This window comes from Bufo bufo, chromosome 2, assembly GCF_905171765.1.
Source record: "Bufo bufo chromosome 2, aBufBuf1.1, whole genome shotgun sequence".
NCBI classification, from domain to species: Eukaryota; Metazoa; Chordata; class Amphibia; order Anura; family Bufonidae; genus Bufo; species Bufo bufo.
Window position 1 is genome coordinate 441,689,172 of NC_053390.1, and position 21,939 is coordinate 441,711,110.

Genomic DNA, 21,939 nt, shown 5'->3' on the forward strand with positions numbered 1-21,939 from the left:
GTCAAGGAGGTGATCCTATCAGTGATTGACAGCTATGCATGCACAGTCATAGGGGGAAGGCTGTCAATCACTGATAGGACCACCTACCTGACTTCAAAGTTCAGAATGAGCAGGAATTTAAATAAATGAAATACATGTTATACTGCATCTTTTCCCACAAAATTATGTATCAATCTGCTCAGCTCCTCCTGCTCTATAACATGCTGCCTGCTGAATATTTCGCAGGGTCATGGTGACAGGTTCCCTATAAACTGTACATACACCAAAAGAATAAGCAAATATTTGGAAATAATTTTTATTATAGCACTTCATTTTTTATATTTTATTTAATATCTGGGTTTCTCAACATCTGTGAGCATTTATACGGAGATGGGTAAAGGGAGGCGGAGGAGGCTGTCCATAGGGGCATAGAGGAACTTAGTCAAGCATCCTGCCTTCTCCATGGGAGAGATAATCATTTTGTCCTGAAAGCAAAAAAAAATAAAAAATACAAAGATTTAATAAACTAAGCATTTGGCTTCTTGTACAATTGTAAAATGGTGCAATATTTCTACAAGTTACAATGTACTGCGGAGACACTAGTAGCACTGCTCAGTCTTTTTAAGTATAAAGAGGATGTGTAATTGAAGGATAGGTCATCAATATCTGATCGGCGGGGGTTCAGCACCCGGCACCCCGCCAATCAGCTGGTTAAAGAAAAGGCTGCGCTCTGGTTGTCATCAATATTAAAATCCTGGAAAACCCCTTTTATTAAAAATCTTGGACAAGCGGTGCGGTCCAGTTCTCCTTTTTGTTTACAAACAGCAGTGGTGATGTAGACTGCTGAGGACAATGAGTGGCTGCAGTGGTCACATGCCTTTTCCAGGATTAATAACGCTGTTTGTAAAAACAGTGACAGAAGAACCAGACCAGAGCTGCAGATAATTTTTATTTTAATTCAATTCATTTTAGGGTTTGTAGATAGGTTGGCAGTTCTTAAGTCTCATGGAGGAGCAAACAATTTTTTACACTAGTAAGCCTTGGAGGACCATGGGAAGCTCACTCAGGACTCTGGGAGGCACAGTGCTATGTGGGACAGGGTGCATGATCCAGAGTGTGGGAGATCATAGCTGTAGTGCCTAAGGCTACTTTCACACTAGCGTTTTAGTTTTCCGGTATTGGGCTCAATACCGGAAAAAAACTATTCAATTTTGTCCCCATTTATTGTCAATGGGGAAAAAACTGAACTGAACGTAATCCTCAAAAATGCATTCCGTTCCATTTAGTTGCGTTCCCATACCGGAGAGCAAACAGCAACATGTTGTAGTTTGCTTTCCGTCCTGGGATGCAGAGCATGACGGATCCGGCATGACCCCCAATGCAAGTCAATGGGGATGGATCGGTTTTCTCTGACACAATTTGCCACAATAGAAAACGGATCCGTACTCCATTGACTTTCAATGGAGTTCCTGACGGGTCCGTCTTGGCTATGTTACAGATAATACAACCGGATCAGTTCATAACGGATGCAGATGGTTGTATTTTCAGTAATGGAAGCGTTTTGCTGAACCCTGCAGGATCCAGTAAAAACGCTAGTGTGACAGTAGCCTAAGCCTTCTGGAGCTGAACTCATTTAACACTCAATTAAAGATGCAGTCTGCAAAGGAGAACACTAGTGATAACATTTTTGTCAACAATACTGTTTTTACGTCAATACACAAAATGGCTTGTTCAGAAAACGGACCTGCTATGATAAGAATGCTTTAACATTAAAGGGGTTTTCCTATCCTCCGGATGGGTCATCAGTATCTGATTAGTGGGGGTCCGACACCCAGGACTCCTGCCGATCAGCTGTTTGAGAAGGCAGCGACGCTCCTGTGAGCACCATTGCCTTCTCACTGCTTACCAAGAATAGTGCCATACATTGTACAGCGGCTGTGCTAGGTACTGCAACTCAGCCCCATTCACTTGAATGGGGCTGAGCTGCTCCTAGGCCATGTAATCGATGAATGTGCTGTCACTCGGCCTAAGAAAAAGCAGAGAGAAGGCGGTGCTACTGCAAGCGCTGCTCCCTTCTCGAACAGCTGATCGGCAAGTGTCCCAGGTGTCCGCCTTATTAGGTCAGGTCATAGGTCATGAGTAAAAAAAAAAAAAAAAAAAAATTCGGGAAAACCCTTTTAAATCACTGCACTTATATGGTTTTATGTGCCTAAAACACAGTCCTTTCTAAACTATATTTTTATATAGTTCTTTAAATTACACAGATAGGATCCTCAAGTTCTTAATTCCATATGTCCATGACACAATGAGAAAAAAGATGCTGCTTCAGTCAGACTATACAAAAAACCCATTCCTGGAAGAGAAAAAAATGCTCACCTGATCACGCTATTTTCTTCTGGATCCTTTTTTAAGGTTGGGTCTCAAAGCTTCAGCGCGACCCTGTTTTAGCCCCTAAACAGCAAACAAATTGGTATTACTATTAAATTAGTAAAATGACCAGCAAAATATTCTCCAAATAGAGAACAATGTAAAAGTTAAAGGTAACTTTTAATTAAAAATGTATCCAGTATAAAAAGACTAAGGGGCACATTTATTAAGACTGGCATTTCAGACGCCGGTCTTACTATCCCCTATAGCCGGCAGTGGCACCGGCCTCTACATAACTTCGGCGCATCCAGCTCCACTTCTAAATATAAGACAGCTTCCAAGCTGTCTTACATTTAGACCATTTTCTACACCTAAACCAGGCGGAGAAAATGTTGAATGAGACGGGCCTACCGGCCCATCCCGTTCCCCACTTTTTTAGACCTGGCATGAGCAGGGAAGAAGTCGCAGATTCTGCCGCACCATGGTGTGCGACAGAATCTGCGACAGATATATCTGGTCATAAATGACCCCATAAATCTTCACTGGTTGGGGTGCCACGGTCATCAAAACAACCAATGGTAGGCAAAAAGTGATGATTAAAACTAGCATATGTATAGATGAAAGGAACGGTCTTACCAGGTCCTGTGGATCTGAATCATGAATGAACAAGAGGGTATGTCCAGAAAGGGAAAAAATAAATACATCAGTTTTCTAGGCATGTTCTGTGACCTTTGCATAGGTCATTTTAAAAGGTAAGAATACATAAGCTCTGACAATCACCTATTGTGAATGGTGTATCCTGTCTTATCTATACACAGAGGTGATATCATTACATGCAGGATTAGAAAGACAGATAAGCAGATAACTGCCAATTATTAGGTTTAGTGGTCAGTGTGAAAATTGCAGGAGTTTATGGTTTTTGTTTTAATATAGATATTGACATGGGAAATTAAAAAAAGTCACAAAAAAGTCACAATCTCACTCCAAGAGGAGAGGGTGGAGTAGGAAAACTGGAGGAGCTTCTCTAGACAGAAGTGTTAGGTTTAAGAACAAGGCAAATTTATCAAGTAACATAAGACATTTGATAAATGTGGCACAAAGTACTCAAATGCAGACTCAAGCAAATATTCTCCTCATGATAAATTCCCCCCATAGTGTGCTGCTAATTGTTACCTCTGTGTGCAATCAAGCATCCAATTAGAGGAAGAACAGGCACAGCTATATGTATCACCTAATGAAAAGCAGCCTGTGGAATAAGTGGGATAATGAAAGTGCATTGGAGACAGCCACTCCTTAGGTGGAATAATAGGAGTGCAATCAGACTTTGAAGTGTGGTGACAGGTATGAAATAGAGTAGGTTCCTGACTGACTGAGATTACCTTGCTGTGGAAGGATGGCACAGATGTGTTTTGATCAAAATATATTGGCCAATAAACTCAGATTTCATAATATCAGAATAAGGTTTTAGTCTAAATCCTATCATCCCATCTAAGGAGTGGCTGTCTCCAATGCACTTCTATTCCACAGGCTGCTTTTGATTAGGTGATACATATAGCTGAGTTTGCTCTTCCGCTCAAAGTGTCATATCTTCAGTGCTGTCCCATGAAGAGATAAAAAAATAAATAAAAATGTGAGGGTTGTACTTACTTTTTGCTATATACAGTCAGGTCCATAAATATTGGGACATCGACACAATTCTAACATTTTTGGCTCTATACACCACCACAATGCATTTGAAATGAAACAAACAAGATGTGCTTTAACTCCAGACTGTCAGCTTTAATTTGAGGGTATTTACATCCAAATCAGGTGAACGGTGTAGGAATTACAACAGTTTGCATATGTGCCTCCCACTTGTTAAGGGACCAAAAGTAATGGGACAATTGGATTATCAGCTGTTCCATGGCCAGGTGTGTGTTATTACCTCATTATCCCAATTACAATGAGCAGATAAAAGGTCCAGAGTTCATTTCAAGTGTGCTATTTGCATTTGGAATCTGTTGCTGTCAACTCTCAAGATGAGATCCAAAGAGCTGTCACTATCAGTGAAGCAAGCCATCATTAGGCTGAAAAAACAAAACAAACCTATCAGAGAGATAGCAAAAACATTAGGCGTGGCCAAAATAACTGTTTGGAACATTCTTAAAAAGAAGGAACGCACCGGTGAGCTCAGCAACACCAAAAGACCCGGAAGACCACAGAAAACATCCTTCACAACAGTTGGCCAGATCAAGAACACTGTCCAGGAGGTAGGTGTATGTGTGTCAAAGTCAACAATCAAGAGAAGACTTCACCAGAGTGAATACAGAGGGTTCACCACAAGATGTAAACCATTGGTGAGCCTCAAAAACAGGAAGACGAGATTAGAGTTTGCCAAACGACATCTAAAAAAGTCTTCACAGTTCTGGAACAACATCCTATGGACAGAAGAGACAAAGATCAACTTGTACCAGAGTGATGGGAAGAGAAGAGTATGGAGAAGGAAAGAAACTTCTCATGATCCTAAGCATACCACCTCATCAGTGAAGCATGGTGGTGGTAGTGTCATGGCGTGGGCATGTATGGCTGCCAATGGAACTGGTTCTCTTGTATTTATTGATGATGTGACTGCTGACAAAAGCAGCAGGATGAATTCTGAAGTGTTTCGGGCAATATTATCTGCTCATATTCAGCCAAATGCTTCAGAACTTATTGGACGGCGCTTCACAGTGCAGATGGACAATGACCCAAAGCATACTGGAAAAGCAACCAAAGAGTTTTTTAAGGGAAAGAAGTGGAATGTTATGCAATGGCCAAGTCAATCACCTGACCTGAATCGGATTGATCATGCATTTCCCTTGCTGAAGACAAAACTGAAGGGAAAATGCCCCAAGAACAAGCAGGAACTGAAGACGGTTGCAGTAGAGGCCTGGCAGAGCATCACCAGGGATGAAACCCAGCGTCTGGTGATGTCTATGAGTTCCAGACTTCAGGCTGTAATTGACTGCAAAGGATTTGCAACCAAGTATTAAAAAGTGAAAGTTTGATTTATGATTATTATTCTGTCCCATTACTTTTGGCACCTTAACAAGTGGGAGGCACATATGCAAACTGTTGTCATTCCTACACCGTTCACCTGATTTGGATGTAAATACCCTCAAATTAAAGCTGACAGTCTGCAGTTAAAGCTGTTTTATTTCAAATCCATTGTGGTGGTGTATAGAGCCAAAAATGTTACAATTGTGTCTATGTCCCAATATTTATGAACCTGACATATATATATATATTGGGTAGGAGTTAGCCAGACTGATTGACTGCATCTGGCTACCACTGATTTTGGATGTTAACACAAAGCCAGTCATAGGTGTGTTTCTAGAGTTTTGCCTCCTGGTGAGATAAGATGCCATAGTCCAATTAAAACACATTAGGAACACATTATTTTTGTTTACTGGCTACTTTGCCCTATAGCCTTCCCAGTATATTATGTGAGCGGGATTGGTACCACCTACTTAGGATTGAAACTAGGGCATCCTAGCCAGCTGCTAGGGATGGTCCAGAGTGGTTGCTCTTTTCAGGACATGTGCTCCGCCTACCTGGATGTAAAGGTTAGAGAAGGCCAAGTAGGGACAACTAGAGAAAGCTACCCAACCCCGCCTTGACCCTCTCTGGAGATATACTACTTTTAATTTATGCTTTTGATCTACAAGACCTGGTAAGACCATTCCTTTCAACCATATGTGAGCTGGTTTTAATCATCACTTTTTGCCTACTGTTGGTTGTTTTGTTGACCGTGGCAACCCTGTCAGAAGGAATACTTTTTATACTGGATACATTTTAGTATTTTCTTATGAAAAGTTAAGTTTTACTTTTACATTGTTCTTTATTTAAAGGAGATTTCTCTGGTCAATTTACAATCTAGCTGTCAACATTTATTTTTTTTGCAATTTACGTGGTCACCACCACTTTATTGTAGTTGTGTTTTTTGCTTTGCTATTACAGTAAGTTAAAAAACATTTTTTGCTGAATAAACAAGAGGGACACCCTCATACTTCTAAACCTTACCATCTTCTATATACTTAACTTTCTCACTCCATCTTCCACTGATGAAATGCATAAGAAAAAATTGGGCTAGGAGCCTTGATTTTCTGCTGCACCAATCCACTTTTTTCAAGGTGCGTGCAAGACTATCTACTGTATTAGAGAAAATCAGGTATAACAGGGAGAATATTGTTGGATAGTGATACATTAACAGATTTCCAAGCCGATAAAACACAATGGACATTTTGACATTGCAGCCTTGTGTTTTTGATACTGAATACATCTCTTTTCTATTTTAACTGTGAAATGAAAGGTTACTTTTCACACTAGGTTAGTGATAGCATGAATATAAATTCCCTGCTCTGACAAGTTACTGATCTCTGTTTAAAGCAGTCAAATCCCTAACCAATAATTACAGATTACAGTCCAGTGACTCCTGACCACTGGAGAGATCACCAAATCTTCCCATACTGTTCGCCGTGAGTGCCAGTCATGTGATGAATGCCATTTGCCACAGTCTACATTGTGTGTGAGGATATGCGCCGTCTTTGTAAAGCTTAACTAAAAATGGGAAGAGAAGTCACGGCAGTTACTGGTTTTCATAAAATAGCGGTCTTTATTGGCTCCAAAGCAGGTAAAAATATGGCATGAAACCCAACGGCCGTTTCATGTGAACAGACTCTTTCTCATGGCCAATAGGGGACGTGCAACCACCTTTTTACACATATGCAACATGTAAAACACTATAAAAAGACATACGATTGCTACAATGTCATTTAATAACTACAACAAACATAACAAAAAGGAGGATAAATCATTATTTTCATTTACATCCATTTGACCTAAAGACCCAGATTTAGTGATACATAGTGCTTCACACTGGAGTATAGTTTGGTATGCTGATCCAAACTACTACTAGGTGCAAACGGTATCTGAAATCCTGCAAACCTCAATGTAGTACAATCCCCTCCATGTTTATCTCTCACATTCACTAGCAGTATTCACAGAGCACCAGCAGTTGCTGTCCACTAGGGAAATATCGATACCCAATCAATACTTTTGTCCCGGTATCGATATGATACTGGCATTTGACATTTATCGATACTAGGCTGCCCTACTGCGCAGCCTAGTATCAGAGAACATGGAGCGTGCTGCTGTCAGCGCGCTTATGTTCCCTCAGCAGCACAGGGGAGAAGGAGTCACTCTCTCCCTCCCCCTGTGCCGCTGCTGCCAATAAGAAGAGAGAGGGGTGGAGGAGGGGCGGCGCACTTCGCAACTAATGATAGTTAACCTTTAATACAGGATGAAGGTGCTGGCAGCAGAATCACATAGCCAGCTCCCTGCCTCTGACAAGGAGTTGCGATCAGCGGCAGTTAACCCCTCAGGTGCGGCACCTGAGGGGTTAACTGCCCCTGATCTGCTGCTGGCACCCGCCTCCTGTATTAAAGGTTAATTATATATCATTAGTGGTGCAGTGCGCCTGCCCACCCCACCCTCCCCAGTATTAAAATCATTGGTGGCGCGGTGCGCCCCCCTTCCCCAGTATCAAAATCATTGGTGGCGCAGTGCTCCCTCCCCCGCACCCCCAGTATTAAAATCATTGGTGGCGCAGTGCACCCTCCCCCAGTTATAAAAACATTGGTGGCGCAGTGCGCCCCATGCTCCTCAACCCCCCCATTATTAAAATCTTTGGTGGCAGTGGCCACAGGGTCCCCTCCCCTTCTCATTGGTGAGAGTGGCAGCTTCTGATCGGAGCCCCAGTAGTGTAATCCTGGGGCTCCGATCAGTTACCATGGCAGCCAGGATGCTACTGAAGCCCTGGCTACCATGGTAAGCTCCCTGCTGCTGTGTGCACTATGCACAGGGCAGTGTGTAATATACACAGGGCAGCAGGGACAGTGTGAAGTCCTATTCACCCTAATAGAGCTCTACTAGGATGAATAGGACAAGGGATTAAAAGGGGGCTAATAGTTATTAAATAAAATTAAAAAAATAAAATAAAAAACCCCCACCAAAATATTAAGTTTAAATCACCCCCTTTCCCAATTTTACATATAAAATATATTAACAATAAATAAATAAACATATCACATATTGCCACATCGAAAAAGTCCAAACTATTAAAATATAAAAAAAATCTCCTATGCGGTGAAGGCCGGAACAGAAAAAAATAAAATAAAAACGTCGCGATTCGTTTTTTTTTTTTTAAATGCAGAACACATGTGGCTTTTTTGGTGTCTTATTTTTTTTGCGTGGTATCGAGTATCGCAATACTTTTTTATGGTATCGAAATCAAATCAAAATTTTGGTATCGCAACAACTCTAATGTCAACCGGAATTAAAACAAAAGTGGTTTCCCGACAGATGTTATGTTATGCCATATAAACCTTAACTTACTGATCTGTGGAATAAGACTACAGTGACCCCACTTTTGCCATTTTCACTCCACTAACGCTACTTTTACACTAGTGTTTTTACTGGATCCGGCAGGGTTCAGCAAAAACGCTTCGGTTACTGATAATACACCCATCTGCAACCGTTATGAACGGATCCGGTTCTATTATCTGTAACATAGCCAACACGGATCCGTCATGAACTCCATTGAAAGTCAATGGAGGACGGATCCGTTTTCTATTGTGGTAGAGAAAACTGATCCGTCCCCATTGACTTGCATTGGCGGTCATGCCGGATCCATTTTTCTCCGCATCCCAGGACGGAAAGCAAACTACAACATGTTGCGGTTTGCTCTCCGGTATGGGATTGCAACTAAATGGAACGGAATGGAATATTTTCATCAGTTTTGTCCCCATTGACAATGAATGGGGTTAAAACTGAAGCGTTTTTTTCCGGTATTGAGCCCCTATGACGGATCTCAATACCAGAAAACTAAAACGCAAGTGTGAAAGTAGCCTAAGTAATAGTCTAAAACCAGTATCTGCTGCCCGCTTCATATTGCAGCATTGATGAACTATTGTTTAGCTAGTTAGACAACACTCACTCGGACAACAAACACGTGTTTTGATTTAGTACGATACAATACACTTTATTGATCCCGAAGGAAATTTCAGTATCACACTAGCACAACATAGACATAGATCACAGTAGACAATTGACAGTATACTCCCATACATTACTATTCATGACAGGCCAGTACAATACACCATTGGTACAACAGTAATACAGGAGTCACTTGAAGGATTTCACACTTAGGTAGTTGTTATACAATCCCATAGCAGTCGGCACGAACAATTTCCTGTATCTTTCTTTTTTACACCTTAGTAGGATAAGACGATTACTGAAGCTGCTCCTCTGCCTCATAAACAGCTCATATAATGGGTGTGCATTATTCCTCCACTACCTACTCAAAAGTGTCTAAATGGCAACCAACAACCAAGCTTGTCTTCCTGATAAGCTTTGAGCTTATTAGCATCAGCCACCCGCACACTACTTCCCCAGCATATGATTGCAAAAAAGATGGCACTTGCCACAACAGACTGGTAGAACATTTTTAACATTTTGCTTCACACATTAAACGACCTTAGTTTCTATAGGAAGTACAGTCTGCTCACCCCCTTTTTGTAAACTCTTTCCGTATTGCTCCTCCAGTCTAGTTTGCTGTCCAAGTGGACTCCCAATTATTTGTAATGTAAAGTGATCAACTCAAAGTCAAGAATATGACATAGCAATACCTACAGCAATAACGCACAACCTTTTCTTGTCTAATGGCCACCACATTGTCAGACTGAACCCAGTGCTCCAGACAAAAAAAAAAAACTAGGAGCCATTGGCTACTGAACTGAAAATTTTAGTCGCCAAATTACATTTTTAGTTGCCAAATTTCAATACATATACCGTATTTTTCACTTTATAAGATGCACTCCCCCCCCCCAAAAGTGGGGGGGAAATTGCAGTGCATCTTATAAAGGGAATACTGCCATTTTTACTCTGCCGCTATACTGCACAGCACGGCCTGCAATGTATCAGCGGGGAGGAAAGAGGGGGCTGGAGGCCGGCAACTGGTATCAGAATCGCAGCGGGGCCCGGTGCAGTCACTGTACTCTATTACATTGGGCCCCGCTCACAGCAGTCTTTATATATAAAGTGTAGTCATGGGAGCTTTGTTAAAGTACGGCAATCCTCTGCAGTAGCGCAATTCTCCATAGTAATCACTGTCAAACTACCATAGCAGGCCGGCCGGCAACGTAACGTCACTCACTTCGTCACACGCCTGCTCCTCCCACTTTATTAATGAAGCAGGAGGAGCAGGTGCATGAGGTAGTGAGTGATGTTACACTGCCGGCCGGCCTGCCTGCTACGGTAGTTTGACAGTGAGTACTACAGAGGATTGCGCTACTGCAGAGGATTGCCATACTTTAACAAAGCTCCCATGACTAAGACTGCTGTGAGCGGGGCCCGATGTAATAGAGTACAGTGACTGCACCAGGCCCCGCCGCGATTACAACACCAGTTGCCGGCCTCCACCCCCTGTATTGGGGGTCACTATTTACACAGGGACACTGTTATGGGGGGATCCACAGATGCCCCCATAACAGTGCGTCATCCACAGATCCCCTCCATAACAGTGTCATCCACAGATCCCCCATTATTAGTGTCATCCACAGACCACCATTAGTTCAAAACCCACCAAAAGCACACCTTTTGGTTCAAAATATATTTTTTCTTATTTTCCTCCTCAAAAACCTAGGTGCGTCTTATCATCAGGGGCGTCTTATAAAGCGAAAAATACGGTAATTATAATTAAAAAAAGACTTGGAGGAGAAGATGAGACAGTAGTGAGCCAGCTCTACATACAGCATACTTACTGCCAGAACTGGGAACCATATAGGAGACTACAGCAACACATACCTCTTCCATCCATTGACATCTCCTGTCATGTAGACGTTCTCTTTCCTCTTTACCTTTGTTTGACCCAGAACTCCATGACAAATTCTTTCAGCCGCATCTAGGCTCTGAAGAGTTTGTTAAAAACATGTTAGAGTTCTTAATTTTTCTATAAGCCTCCCCACATTTTCAACACAACCTCTCCACCCTGGTTTCTCAACAATGTCATCCTGCTGTCCCTCCCAGCCCTGTGCCCACTGTGCTCCCCAATGCCCCTGCTGAAAAAATTGTGACCCCAGTAGACATCGTGTCCCTATGGTGCGTCCAGCAATTATAATGCCCCTTAGAGTGCCCTCCCCCAGTAATAATAATGTCCGCTAAAATGCCCCCAGTAATAATAATAAAACCCTATATTGTGCTCCCAGTAGTAATGCCTGTATAGTGTCCTCAAAAATAATGTCCCCGTAATAGAAATGCATTGTCCCTCCTGAAGTAATGTCCCCCACAGTGCCCCTCCTGTAGTAATGTCCCCCACAGTGCCCCTCCAGTAGTGTCCCTCATAGTGGTCCGATTGAGTAATGCCCCAAAGTGCTCCTTGAGTATTATGTCCCCAATGCCCCCTGCAGTGCTATCCTTCCTGTTAGTAAAGGCCCCCAAGTTGGCAGTGAAAAAAAAACACCTAATACTCACCTGTATGTCACGTTTGCCGGTTTTCACGATGCAGGCCACAACCTTTTCTGGTCTACGGCCACATCGCTTCACTGTGTCCCGGCGCAGGCAGGCGTGATTATGTCATCACACATGCGCCAGCCATGATGACGTCATCACGCACACCTGCGCGGGTATTTACTACCTCATAGGCTTCAGGCCTTCTAAGCCTGAAGCCTATGAGGGTGATCAGCGGCAGGGCAGAGAATTGTCATCTCCTGTGCCCTGCCACAGTATTGAACTGCAGAGCTGCAGCGGCGGGTCTAGTCGCAAATGGCGACAAGACTAAAAAGTCTTGTCGCCATTTGTAAATTCTAAGTCGCATTGGCGACCATTTTGGTCGCCATCTGGAGCACTAGAACCATTTCCATCTGACATATTAATGGCATGTCAAAAGTATATGCCAGAGATGGCAGTTCCACATCCATAACTCCCATCTTGTGGGTGAATGGGGTCTTCTTTTCTCTGCACTCCAGAAGGGGTGTTTTTCTCCATTATAGTTTAAGGGAGTTGCTGAAACATCTAAGTGCTTCACTATTCTCATTAATGACCATGAAGATAACAGCATACCATACATGGCCCCTTCTCCACTTCAATTACTCCTTTCTGGAATGTCACATAGGGATCACACCTCCATTATAGCAATGTAAATGGGTCCAAGAGATGACTACACAGTGCACCATTAAAGGGGTTGCCGGGGTTCACAGCAGAACCCTTCTTCACCCATGCAACTCGAGTTGAGCATTGGAGCTTTTTATGCTCCAATGCTCTCCCTTGACCTGTTCTGAAACGCGCAGGTTAAGGGCTTTTTCAGCAGATCCAATGACGTTACAGATCTCACTATGGGAATGCTAGGCATAGGCTTCCGTCTACCAATGAGCCCAGTGACATCACCGGCACTAATGGGTGAGCTTTAGTGCTGCCCTAGTGCCGGTGACATCACCAGGAACACTGCTAGGTGGAAGCCTCCGCCTGCCAGTGTAAAAATAAAAACAAAACAGCCCTTGCCTTGCTCCAATGCTCCACTCGGAGGGGCTGCCTGGGTGAAAAAGGGGATCAACCCTTTTAATACCTGTTATTGTCCTCTCATGTGTAAAATACATCTGAGCAACCAACAGACACAAATGGTTGTGGGATGCATATGAACATCATCGCAGGCTGGATATGGCACCCAAAGCTGCAGGTTGAGCACCCCTAAACTAAAGTAATATAGAGAAAAAGTATTTGCCCCTTCCGAATTTCTTCTATTTTTACATATGTGTCACAACTGAATGTTTCAGATCATCAAGCTACTGTGATACCCCAAGTGAAAATAAAATGCTATTCTTAAATGATTAATTTATTTAAGGAAAAATTCTGTTTAGCTCTACCTAGCCCTATGTAAAAATCTAAATGCCTCCTTAGCTTAATGAAGCAAGCTAGAAGCCTCAAAAAGCAGCACATAATGTCATGTTCTAAAGATATTCAAATACAGGTGCGAAAAAGAAATTTAAATCTACCAGTCTAGAAAGGGTTACAAAGCATTTGGCTCTGGGATTACAGCAAAATAGTAAAAGCCATTATCCACAAATAGTAAAAACCTGGAACGATGCTGAACCTTACAAGGAATGGCCAACCTACCAAAATTTCACCAAGAGGGCATAGTGTCACGGCGGGGACTGGGGGAAACCCCCCACCGTGCGGTGACAAAGGGTAAAAGGGGATCAGCCTGGCCAAAAAGGAGTAATAAGGGAGCAGGTCCCCTCTTACAGCAACCTTAATCCTCTCCCTGACTCCTCACAGTATGAGCGGACCTCGATGTTAGGACGACTCATACTCAGGATACCTAGAGACCCTAAATCGCCCTGGTAATCCCTCACCAAGGAGCAGGGAAGAGATGACCTGTTCATCCCTGTAATGGAGGAACAGGAGTCTCTATCTGAGGCCAGGCTGCAAGGAGAGGGGAACACATACAGCATATGGAGATGGCAGGTAAGCGAAACCAATAACACACTTACCTGCCACAGACACACTGACTGGAACCCGTGCACTAGTGCTGCTGTCCACACCAACATTAAAGGACACAGCACACACCACAAACCACACAGGAACCCAGGACAACCATAGCTGCAATAACATGAGACAGGGGGATGTCTAGTAAACATGACACCAAACACCACCAGACATGTAACACCAAACTAGACATACAAACACCCTGAGCATAACCCACTCCATACAAATAGGGACAGGAAGGGAAGGAGACACCGAGATAACATTGATGACCACAAGGGTGGCCCTCACTGGACAGATGGTAAAAGCCAGGAACAGAGAACCACCAGCATACACAAAGGCTGGAGGAACCCCCAGCTTCAGGCATCCAGCAAAGGCTAAATAGCCCAAGCAGCCACACCCACACACACACAAACCCAGTGTTCACAAAACACTAGGAAGGGAGTTAACCCTTCCAACACCAGACAGAGAAAGGAAGCCACTTAAAGGGGAAGTGCACACACAAGCATTCCAAACCACACGTTACCACCGGCAACAGCATGCGTGGCAACCATGTCACAGCAATCACCCAGAAGGCCAAGACACTGCCACCGCATGCTCTCACAGCAACACGTTGCCGCGGGAAACAGCAAGTGTGGCAACAGTGTCACAGCATAGGCCGTGACACATAGATGAGTCATAGTAACATAGTTTATAAGGCTGAAAGAAGACATCTGTCCATCCAGTTCGGCCTGTTATCCTGCAAGTTGATTCAGAGGAAGACAAAAAAAAAAAGTGAGGTAGAAGCCAATTTTCCCCACTTAAGTGGGAAAAAATTCCTTCCCGACTCCATTCAGGCAATCAGATAACTCCCTGGATCAACGAACTATCTCTAGTAGCTATAGCCTGTAATCTGAAAATCTAGAGGACTGCATGTCTCACTTGATTCAAAGTCAATGTTCATGATTCCACAATACTGTAAGAAAGAAACTAGTCTGAAGGTGCAATCTTTTAGAAGACATAGCTTTACACCAGATGTAAGAGGACCTAACACCACATTTCACTATATGAACATGATACCAACAGTCAAATGTGGTGGTAGTGTGAAGGTCTGGATTTCCTTTGCCAGAACCTAGATAACTTGTCATAACTGATGGAACCATGAATTCTGCTCTCTATCAGAAAATCATGAAGCAGAATGTTCGCCTGTCTATTCGCCCACCTCCAAATGGCTCAAAAGAAACAAAGACCTTGCAACAAATCTGAGGTAACAGTACAGTGGAAACCCTAATAACCCCATTTTTGAAACTACATCCCCAAGGAATTCTGCTAGGGGTGTAATGATGTAGTGTAGTGATTGACCCCACTGGTATGTACTGTGTTTTAGACCAAAATTTACACAACAGCACTTAGAATGGAAGCATCAGAATTTTGTAAGTGGTTTTTAAGAGCTGTAACTTTTATTTTTTGCTGACTGAGCTGTGTGAGGGCTCATTTTTTACGGGACTTTTATTGGTACTATTTTGCGGTACATTTGGCTTTTTGATCACTTTTTATTTCATTTTTTGGGACATGAGGTGGGTGGCCAGAATTGCAATTGGAGATATATATATATATATATATCTTTATGGGAAATAATTTAGTAACATTTTTAAGTTGTTCATTTGAATCTCTGCTCATTCTGAGCTCAGTAGTCGTGTAGGCAGCCGCACTGGTCTCCTAGAAAGTGTAGAGATTTAAATGATTAAATTACAAGAGATATCAAGTTATACTAACTCTCCAGTACTGTTAGCGTACTTTCACACTTGCGGCAGAGGAATCCGTTGCCGGAACTGCCTGCCGGATCCGTCAAAATGTATGCCAACTGATGGCATTTGTAAGACTGATCAGGATCCTGATCCGTCTTACAAATGCATTGAAATGCCGGATCCGTCTTTCCGGTGTCATCCGGAAAAATGGATCTGGCATTTAATTTTTTCACATTTTTTTCGGATCCGGCATTGCGGTATTTTGAATGCCGGATCCAGCACTAATACATTCCTATGGAAAAAAATGCAGTTTCCGGCAAGTGTTCCGGATTTTTGGCCGGAGATAAAACCGTAGCATGCTGCGGTATTATCTCCGTCCTGAAAGTAAAAAAGACTGAACTGAAGACATCCTGATGCATCCTGAACGGAATGCTCTCCATTCAGAATGCATTAGGATAAACTGATCAGTTCTTTTCCGGTATTGAGCCCCTAGGACGGAACTCTATGCCGGAAAAGAATAACGCTAGTGTGAAAGTACCCTTAGGCAGGTGTGGAAAAAATACTGTAAAGTAAGAACTCTTTCAAAGTTAGAAGTGTTAATAGTTTATTTTTTATCAATTAACAAAGTGCAAAGTGAATGAACAGAAGATAAATCTAAAATCAATATTTGCTGTGACCACCCTTTGCCTTCAAAACAGCATCAGTTCTTCTAGGTACACTGCATACAGTTTTTTCGAAGGAAGCAGGGAGGTTGTTCCAAACATCTCAGAGAACTTACCACAGATCTTCTGTGGATGTAGGCGTGGTCAAATCCTTCTGTCTCGTCATGTAATCCCAGACAGAATCAATGATGTTGACATCAGGGCTCTTAGGACCCCTTGTTCTTTTTTATGCTGAAGATAGTTCTTAATGACATTGGTTGTATGTTTTGGGGCCGTTGTTCTGCTGCTTAAAATTCTCATATGTTCATTCAAAAAATAAACGATTAACCCTTCTATTTTTGAATTCTCATTTTAAACACTTTTTCCATACCTTCCTAAAGCTTTTGTACTGTACTGTATGTATCACTCTGTTCAGCTTCTTCTCCACTGCACATTTTCATGGTGACAGTTTTTTTTTTAACGTTAACATGAAATATAGTGTGGGTAACAGTTATGCTACAATTCCAGAAAATACTTTCTGAAGCTATTACCTTGTAAAATCCAGTGTGATATCCAGTCATGTACCAAGCCATAAGCATACAAGCTAATACATCTTCATCCTCTTGTTCCTCTTCATCATAATCCTCCCACTCTGTGCTGAAGAAAGGGGGTGGTGGTGGAGGTGGGGGAAGGGGTGCTGACTAGGGGGAAGAAAATAAAAACAAGCAACATTTACAAATCGGTCTGAAAGAACACTGGGAAAATTACAGGGTATGAGGTGACAGTGACATACAGGGGGCCAATTGTGCCAGGCAGGAAGATGAGCTCTCACAGGAGGTGGCGGTGGTGGCCAAAAGCAGCCCTGTAATGACAAAAATGAAAAAACAGTAAAAAATAGGACCTTGTTTTCCCAAATTTTCTTGGACTTTCTGCTCCATATCTTTATAGGGCTCTATATATAGTTATAGTGTCTCACTACCGGACAATATAAGTAATGACTAGGCTCCACATTTATTTTTTATTTATTTGACTCAGTTATATAGTGCTGACATATTCTGCAGCGCTTTACAGACATTATCATCATTGATGGCCAGTTCGCATTGTTCGCCCGCGAACATATGGGCGCTGCCATCTTTTTTCACAAGTCTGGCGAGGCACAGGTAAGCCCTTACCTGTGCGCGAGCCGATCTGAAAACAAGTGCGGTCAGCGGGAGCAGGCAGTTCTGAGAACAGCCACCGGGGGCCTTCATCGGGCTGTTCTCGGAACTGCCTGCTCCCGGTGTTTTCAGACCGGCTCGCGGCACAGGTAAGGGCTTACCTGTGCCTCGCCGGGCTTGTGAAAAAAGATGGCAGCCTGCATATGTTCGCAGGCGAACAATGCGAACTGGCCATCACTGATTATCATTACTCACTGTCCACAGTGGAGTTTACAATCTAAATTTCCTATCAGTATGTCTTTGGAGTGGGGGGAAACCAAAGTACTTGGAGAAAATCCGCACAAACACGGGGAGAACATACGAACTCCATGGTTGGATTTGGACATCAGTGCTAACCACTGTGCTACAATGCTGCCCACATGTCACTATAGGGCTGAATATAACATGATGGTCCTCCATATTTGACTACAGAGCTGTCAATAATGGTTGGGGGGCTAGGTCCAATTTTTTTTTAAAATGCATCTCATTGTATTTTTACACTGGCACAAATATGGTACAAACCCACACCCATCATATGAGGCCACTTTCATATTTTTCAGGGCCACTTGAAGTTCCCAATCCGCCTCTGAATACGAGATATACTATATTACTTCCCCTATTTGACAACAGTTGTAACCATACAATTCTGTGCATTTGCAGCAGTAAAGTTTAAAAGCAACTTGTACAATATGCCTTTTTTTATAAAAAATAACTAAAAGCCATAAAAGATGTGAGTATACTAAAGAGATCTCAAATACTGGGCTTGACTGGTTACTGAAAAGATCAGATGCATAGAACTATTAATGTGTAGGAACAGAAATGTCTGAAGTATTTTATTAGATGTAAGACTGTAGAAATAGTGGATTTGTTCTTTAAACCGTTCCCGAACTGTGCCATACATTTCTAGCACTTCAGGGATTTCATTCCCGCATGACACCTGTTATCAGACGTAACACACTGCTGGCTTAGCTGGCATCCTGCTGAAACAGCTAGGATAAGGCCTCATGCACACAAACTTATTTTCTTTCCATCACCGTTCCGTTTTTTTTGCGGACCGTATAAGGAACCATTCATTTCAATAGGTCCGCAAAAAAAAAACCTGAAGTTACTCCGTGTGCATTCCGTTTCCGTATGTCCGCATTTACATTCCGCAATTAAATAGAACATGTCCTATTATTGTCCGCATTACGGACAAGGATAGGACTGATCTATTAGTGGCCAGCTGTTCCGTTCTGCAAAATACGGAATGCACACGGACGTCCTCCGTATTTTTTGCGGACCGCAAAATACATACGGTCATGTGCATGAGGCCTAACTCTTATTCTAGATGACGTAGTCACTAAAAACCATGACACCTCTGTGGTTTTACAAAGATAGGAGGCTCCTTTTGTAAGCTCACTGACACTTCCGTGATGTGATCATCGGGTGCCATATGGTTGTCATGACAACTGAAGACCTAAGAAAGGCTGCCATGTCTGCTACGTATCAATACCTAACATGCCGCCTGTCAGTAAAACACTGACAGGCATAATACACTTTGCATTATTGAAGTGATCTCCTAGTGGGACTCAAAAATAAGTAAAAATCAAACAAGTACATAGAGTTTGACTGTGGGGGAAAAAAGTAATCCCCAAAAAGTACATATGATATAATTGATATTGCCATATCTGTAATGACCCATACTATAAAATAAATGATTATTTACCCCACACGGCGAACAAACTAAAAGCAATGCCAGAACAGCTGTTTTTTGTTCATCCCACCTCCCACAAACTGGCCCAAATAATGCAGTAATATACAATACTCACCTTAGGAGGTGGTGGAGGAGGTAATGAAGGTGGAGGTGGTGGAGGGGGAGGTGGAGGCGGTGGCGGAGGTGGAAAAGCGTACATCCACTCAGACTTCTTCCCTTGTTTCCTCCAATTGCGGGATAAGTCAGGTGAAGAGGTAGAACTCCTCCTTGTGTACAGCCAATCGGTGTCTTCCTCATCCTGCCAATCAAAGCTGTAAAATGTGAAAGCCGGCCTGCCTCTGCTGTGTTTAGGCTTCCTATGTGCCTGTTTACTGGAGATAAGTACAGCCTCCCAGAGTATTTTAGGCTAGTTTCACACTAGCAGCAGCCTTCTCCGGCAGGTGAACAGCATGCCGGATCCGGGCTGCCGCTAGTGCACGGGTGCCTCCGGAAGTCCGCTCCGGCTTCATTTACTATAATGGGGGCGGGCAGGAGGACCGGCCGCAGCACGGCAGACATGCCAAGAGGAGGCCGAAATAAAACTACGACATGTTCACCAGCTGAAACAGCCTGCCGGAGAAGGCTGCCGCTAATGTGAAAGTAGCCTTAATAGTCATAAACCATTTAGTATCAAATAGACCAATTTATAGCCACAGCATCTCAGCTTATAACAGCAAGGTGTTTGGATTTTTTTTGGTGTCAGTGACTGGATTGATAGTGACTGCTATATCCTACTGATTTCATATTGTTTTTTGCTATACACGACCTGCTTCTAAATGAATCTCCATCTTTTAAAGGGAGTCTGTCATCAGCGACCTCCCTATTCAGTTTCCATAGACACATAGCTGTGGTTCACATGATTAAATTGCTATTTTTCTTTTGTTGATCTGAGGCTCCGTTCCCGAGTTATGACATTTTACTTAATAAGCAAATTCGCCGTTTGGTGCATTGAGGGTGTCACTGTTGCTCTTTTTGCACCCAAGCTCCACTCCTCTGTGGCCAGCCCCTCCCTCAATGCGTTGAAACTGTCTAGCCGTGTCAATCAAAGCAGCTAGGGAAGGGCCAGCCACAGAAAGGAGTGGCGCTTAGGTGTAACAAGAGTAATGGTGACGCCCTCATTGCACCAAAGGCGTAATTTGCATATTAAGAAAAAAGTAACATAACTAAGGAACAGAGTCTCGAATGAACAAAACAAAAACAGTCTTTTTATCAGGTGAACCACAGCTATATGCCTATGCAAACAGCTGGATAGGGAAGTCGCTGGTGACAGATTCCCTTTAACCCTATGTCGGGAGGAGCTGAGCAGATTGATATATATATAGTTTTATTTGAAAAGGTTCAGTAATTTGTACATTTATATCTCTGCTCTTTCTGACTTCAGTACACAAAGAAGGTGTTATCAGTGATTGATAGCATTCTGTGTAAGTGTGTATACATAGATAGCTGTCAGTGACTGATAGTTGTACATGGGAAAGTGTTATCAGTGATTGATAGCATTCTCTGTGTAAGTGTATATACATTGATAGCTGTCAGGCACTGAGAGTTGTACATGGGGGAAGGTATTATCAGTGACTGATATAATTCTATGTGTAAGTGTGTATACAGAGGTAACTGTCAGTCACTGATAGTTGTACACAGGGGAGGTGTTATCAGTGATTGATAGCATTCTCTGTGTAAGTGTTGTGGTAATGTGAACAGTGCTGGAAGGTGTGTTGTCCCACTTCATGTACCTCAGATTGGTGAGACAGATAAAATCCAGAGAGTGGCAGTAGTCTCAGCAAAGCATAGTTTGCTGAGACATTTCTGTATGCATTTGTTGGGCTGGATTTTACTTGGACTGGTGGCTAGGCTTGGTAGAGGGAGTTCCCAGTCCACACTCTTCCAGTACGGGTTTTCCTTTCTACCTGATGTGATCGCAGGTGAGGCCTGCTGTAATCAGGCTGGCATAAAGCACCTCAGAGTAGGTCAGTCTGGGAGGAGGGAGAAGTGTCTGTGATACTGGAGCAGAGGCTCTGTGTGTGATCTCAGTCAGGAAGACTGAGGGGCCACAAGGCTATGCGAAGCCTGATCTCTCCCCTGTGTGGACTGATATTTAATGAGTGGAACCTGCAAAGGCTTGGAGCCTGAGACCCTGACACTAAGCGGTACTTAGAGGTGAGTCAGGGAAACCTATGTGTTTAGGTACAACTGTTTATGTTTACGCGGACGTGCCGCAATAAAACACAGTTTTGGCCCTTAAATCCTGGTGTCTGTGAAGATGTCTGTGAGTGTGACCCCCTGAAAGAGAGACGATCCCTTACAGTGTGTATACATAGATAGTTGTCAGTCACTTATGGTTGTACATGGGGGGTGGTATTATCAGTGATTGATAGCATTCTCTGTGTAAGTGTGTATATATAGATAGCTGTCAGTCACTGATAGTTGTACATGGGGAGGTGTTATCAGTGATTTATAGCATTCTCTGTGTAAGTGTGTATAAATACAATAGAAGACAGGAAAAAACTGAACCTTTGTGGTGGCGCTGTCCGCAGGAGTCAGATGCAGGTATCGGTAAAACAATACTATTTATTTACAGTAAACGCATTTCAACGGCGGAGGGCCCCGTTCATCAGGACATGGGGGGTGGTATTATCAGTGATTGATAGCATTCTCTGTGTGTAAGTGTGTATACATAGATAGCGGTCAGTCACTGATAGTTGTACATGGGGAGGTGTTATCAGTGATTGATAGCATTCTCTCTG

At 42.9% G+C, this 21,939-nt stretch overlaps 1 protein-coding gene across 4 annotated transcripts in view; it reads right to left on the reverse strand.

The window, feature by feature from the left end:
* Positions 1-296: 296 nt before the first annotated feature.
* LOC120991595 (survival motor neuron protein-like) overlaps positions 297-21,939 on the reverse strand; it is a 78,767-nt gene continuing 57,124 nt past the window's right edge. For 3 of the 4 annotated variants that reach the window (XM_040420376.1, XM_040420375.1, XM_040420374.1), the window contains 5 exons: positions 19,275-19,457; positions 17,064-17,132; positions 16,822-16,971; positions 2,356-2,430; positions 297-464 (listed from right to left, as the gene is read on the reverse strand). In XM_040420376.1, coding sequence (XP_040276310.1) covers positions 2,365-2,430; positions 16,822-16,971; positions 17,064-17,132; positions 19,275-19,457 — 468 coding nt within the window. In that variant the 3' untranslated portion in view covers positions 297-464; positions 2,356-2,364. The remainder of the gene's footprint in view (positions 465-2,355; positions 2,431-16,821; positions 16,972-17,063; positions 17,133-19,274; positions 19,458-21,939) is intronic. The other variant, XM_040420377.1, reaches the window with a different exon arrangement.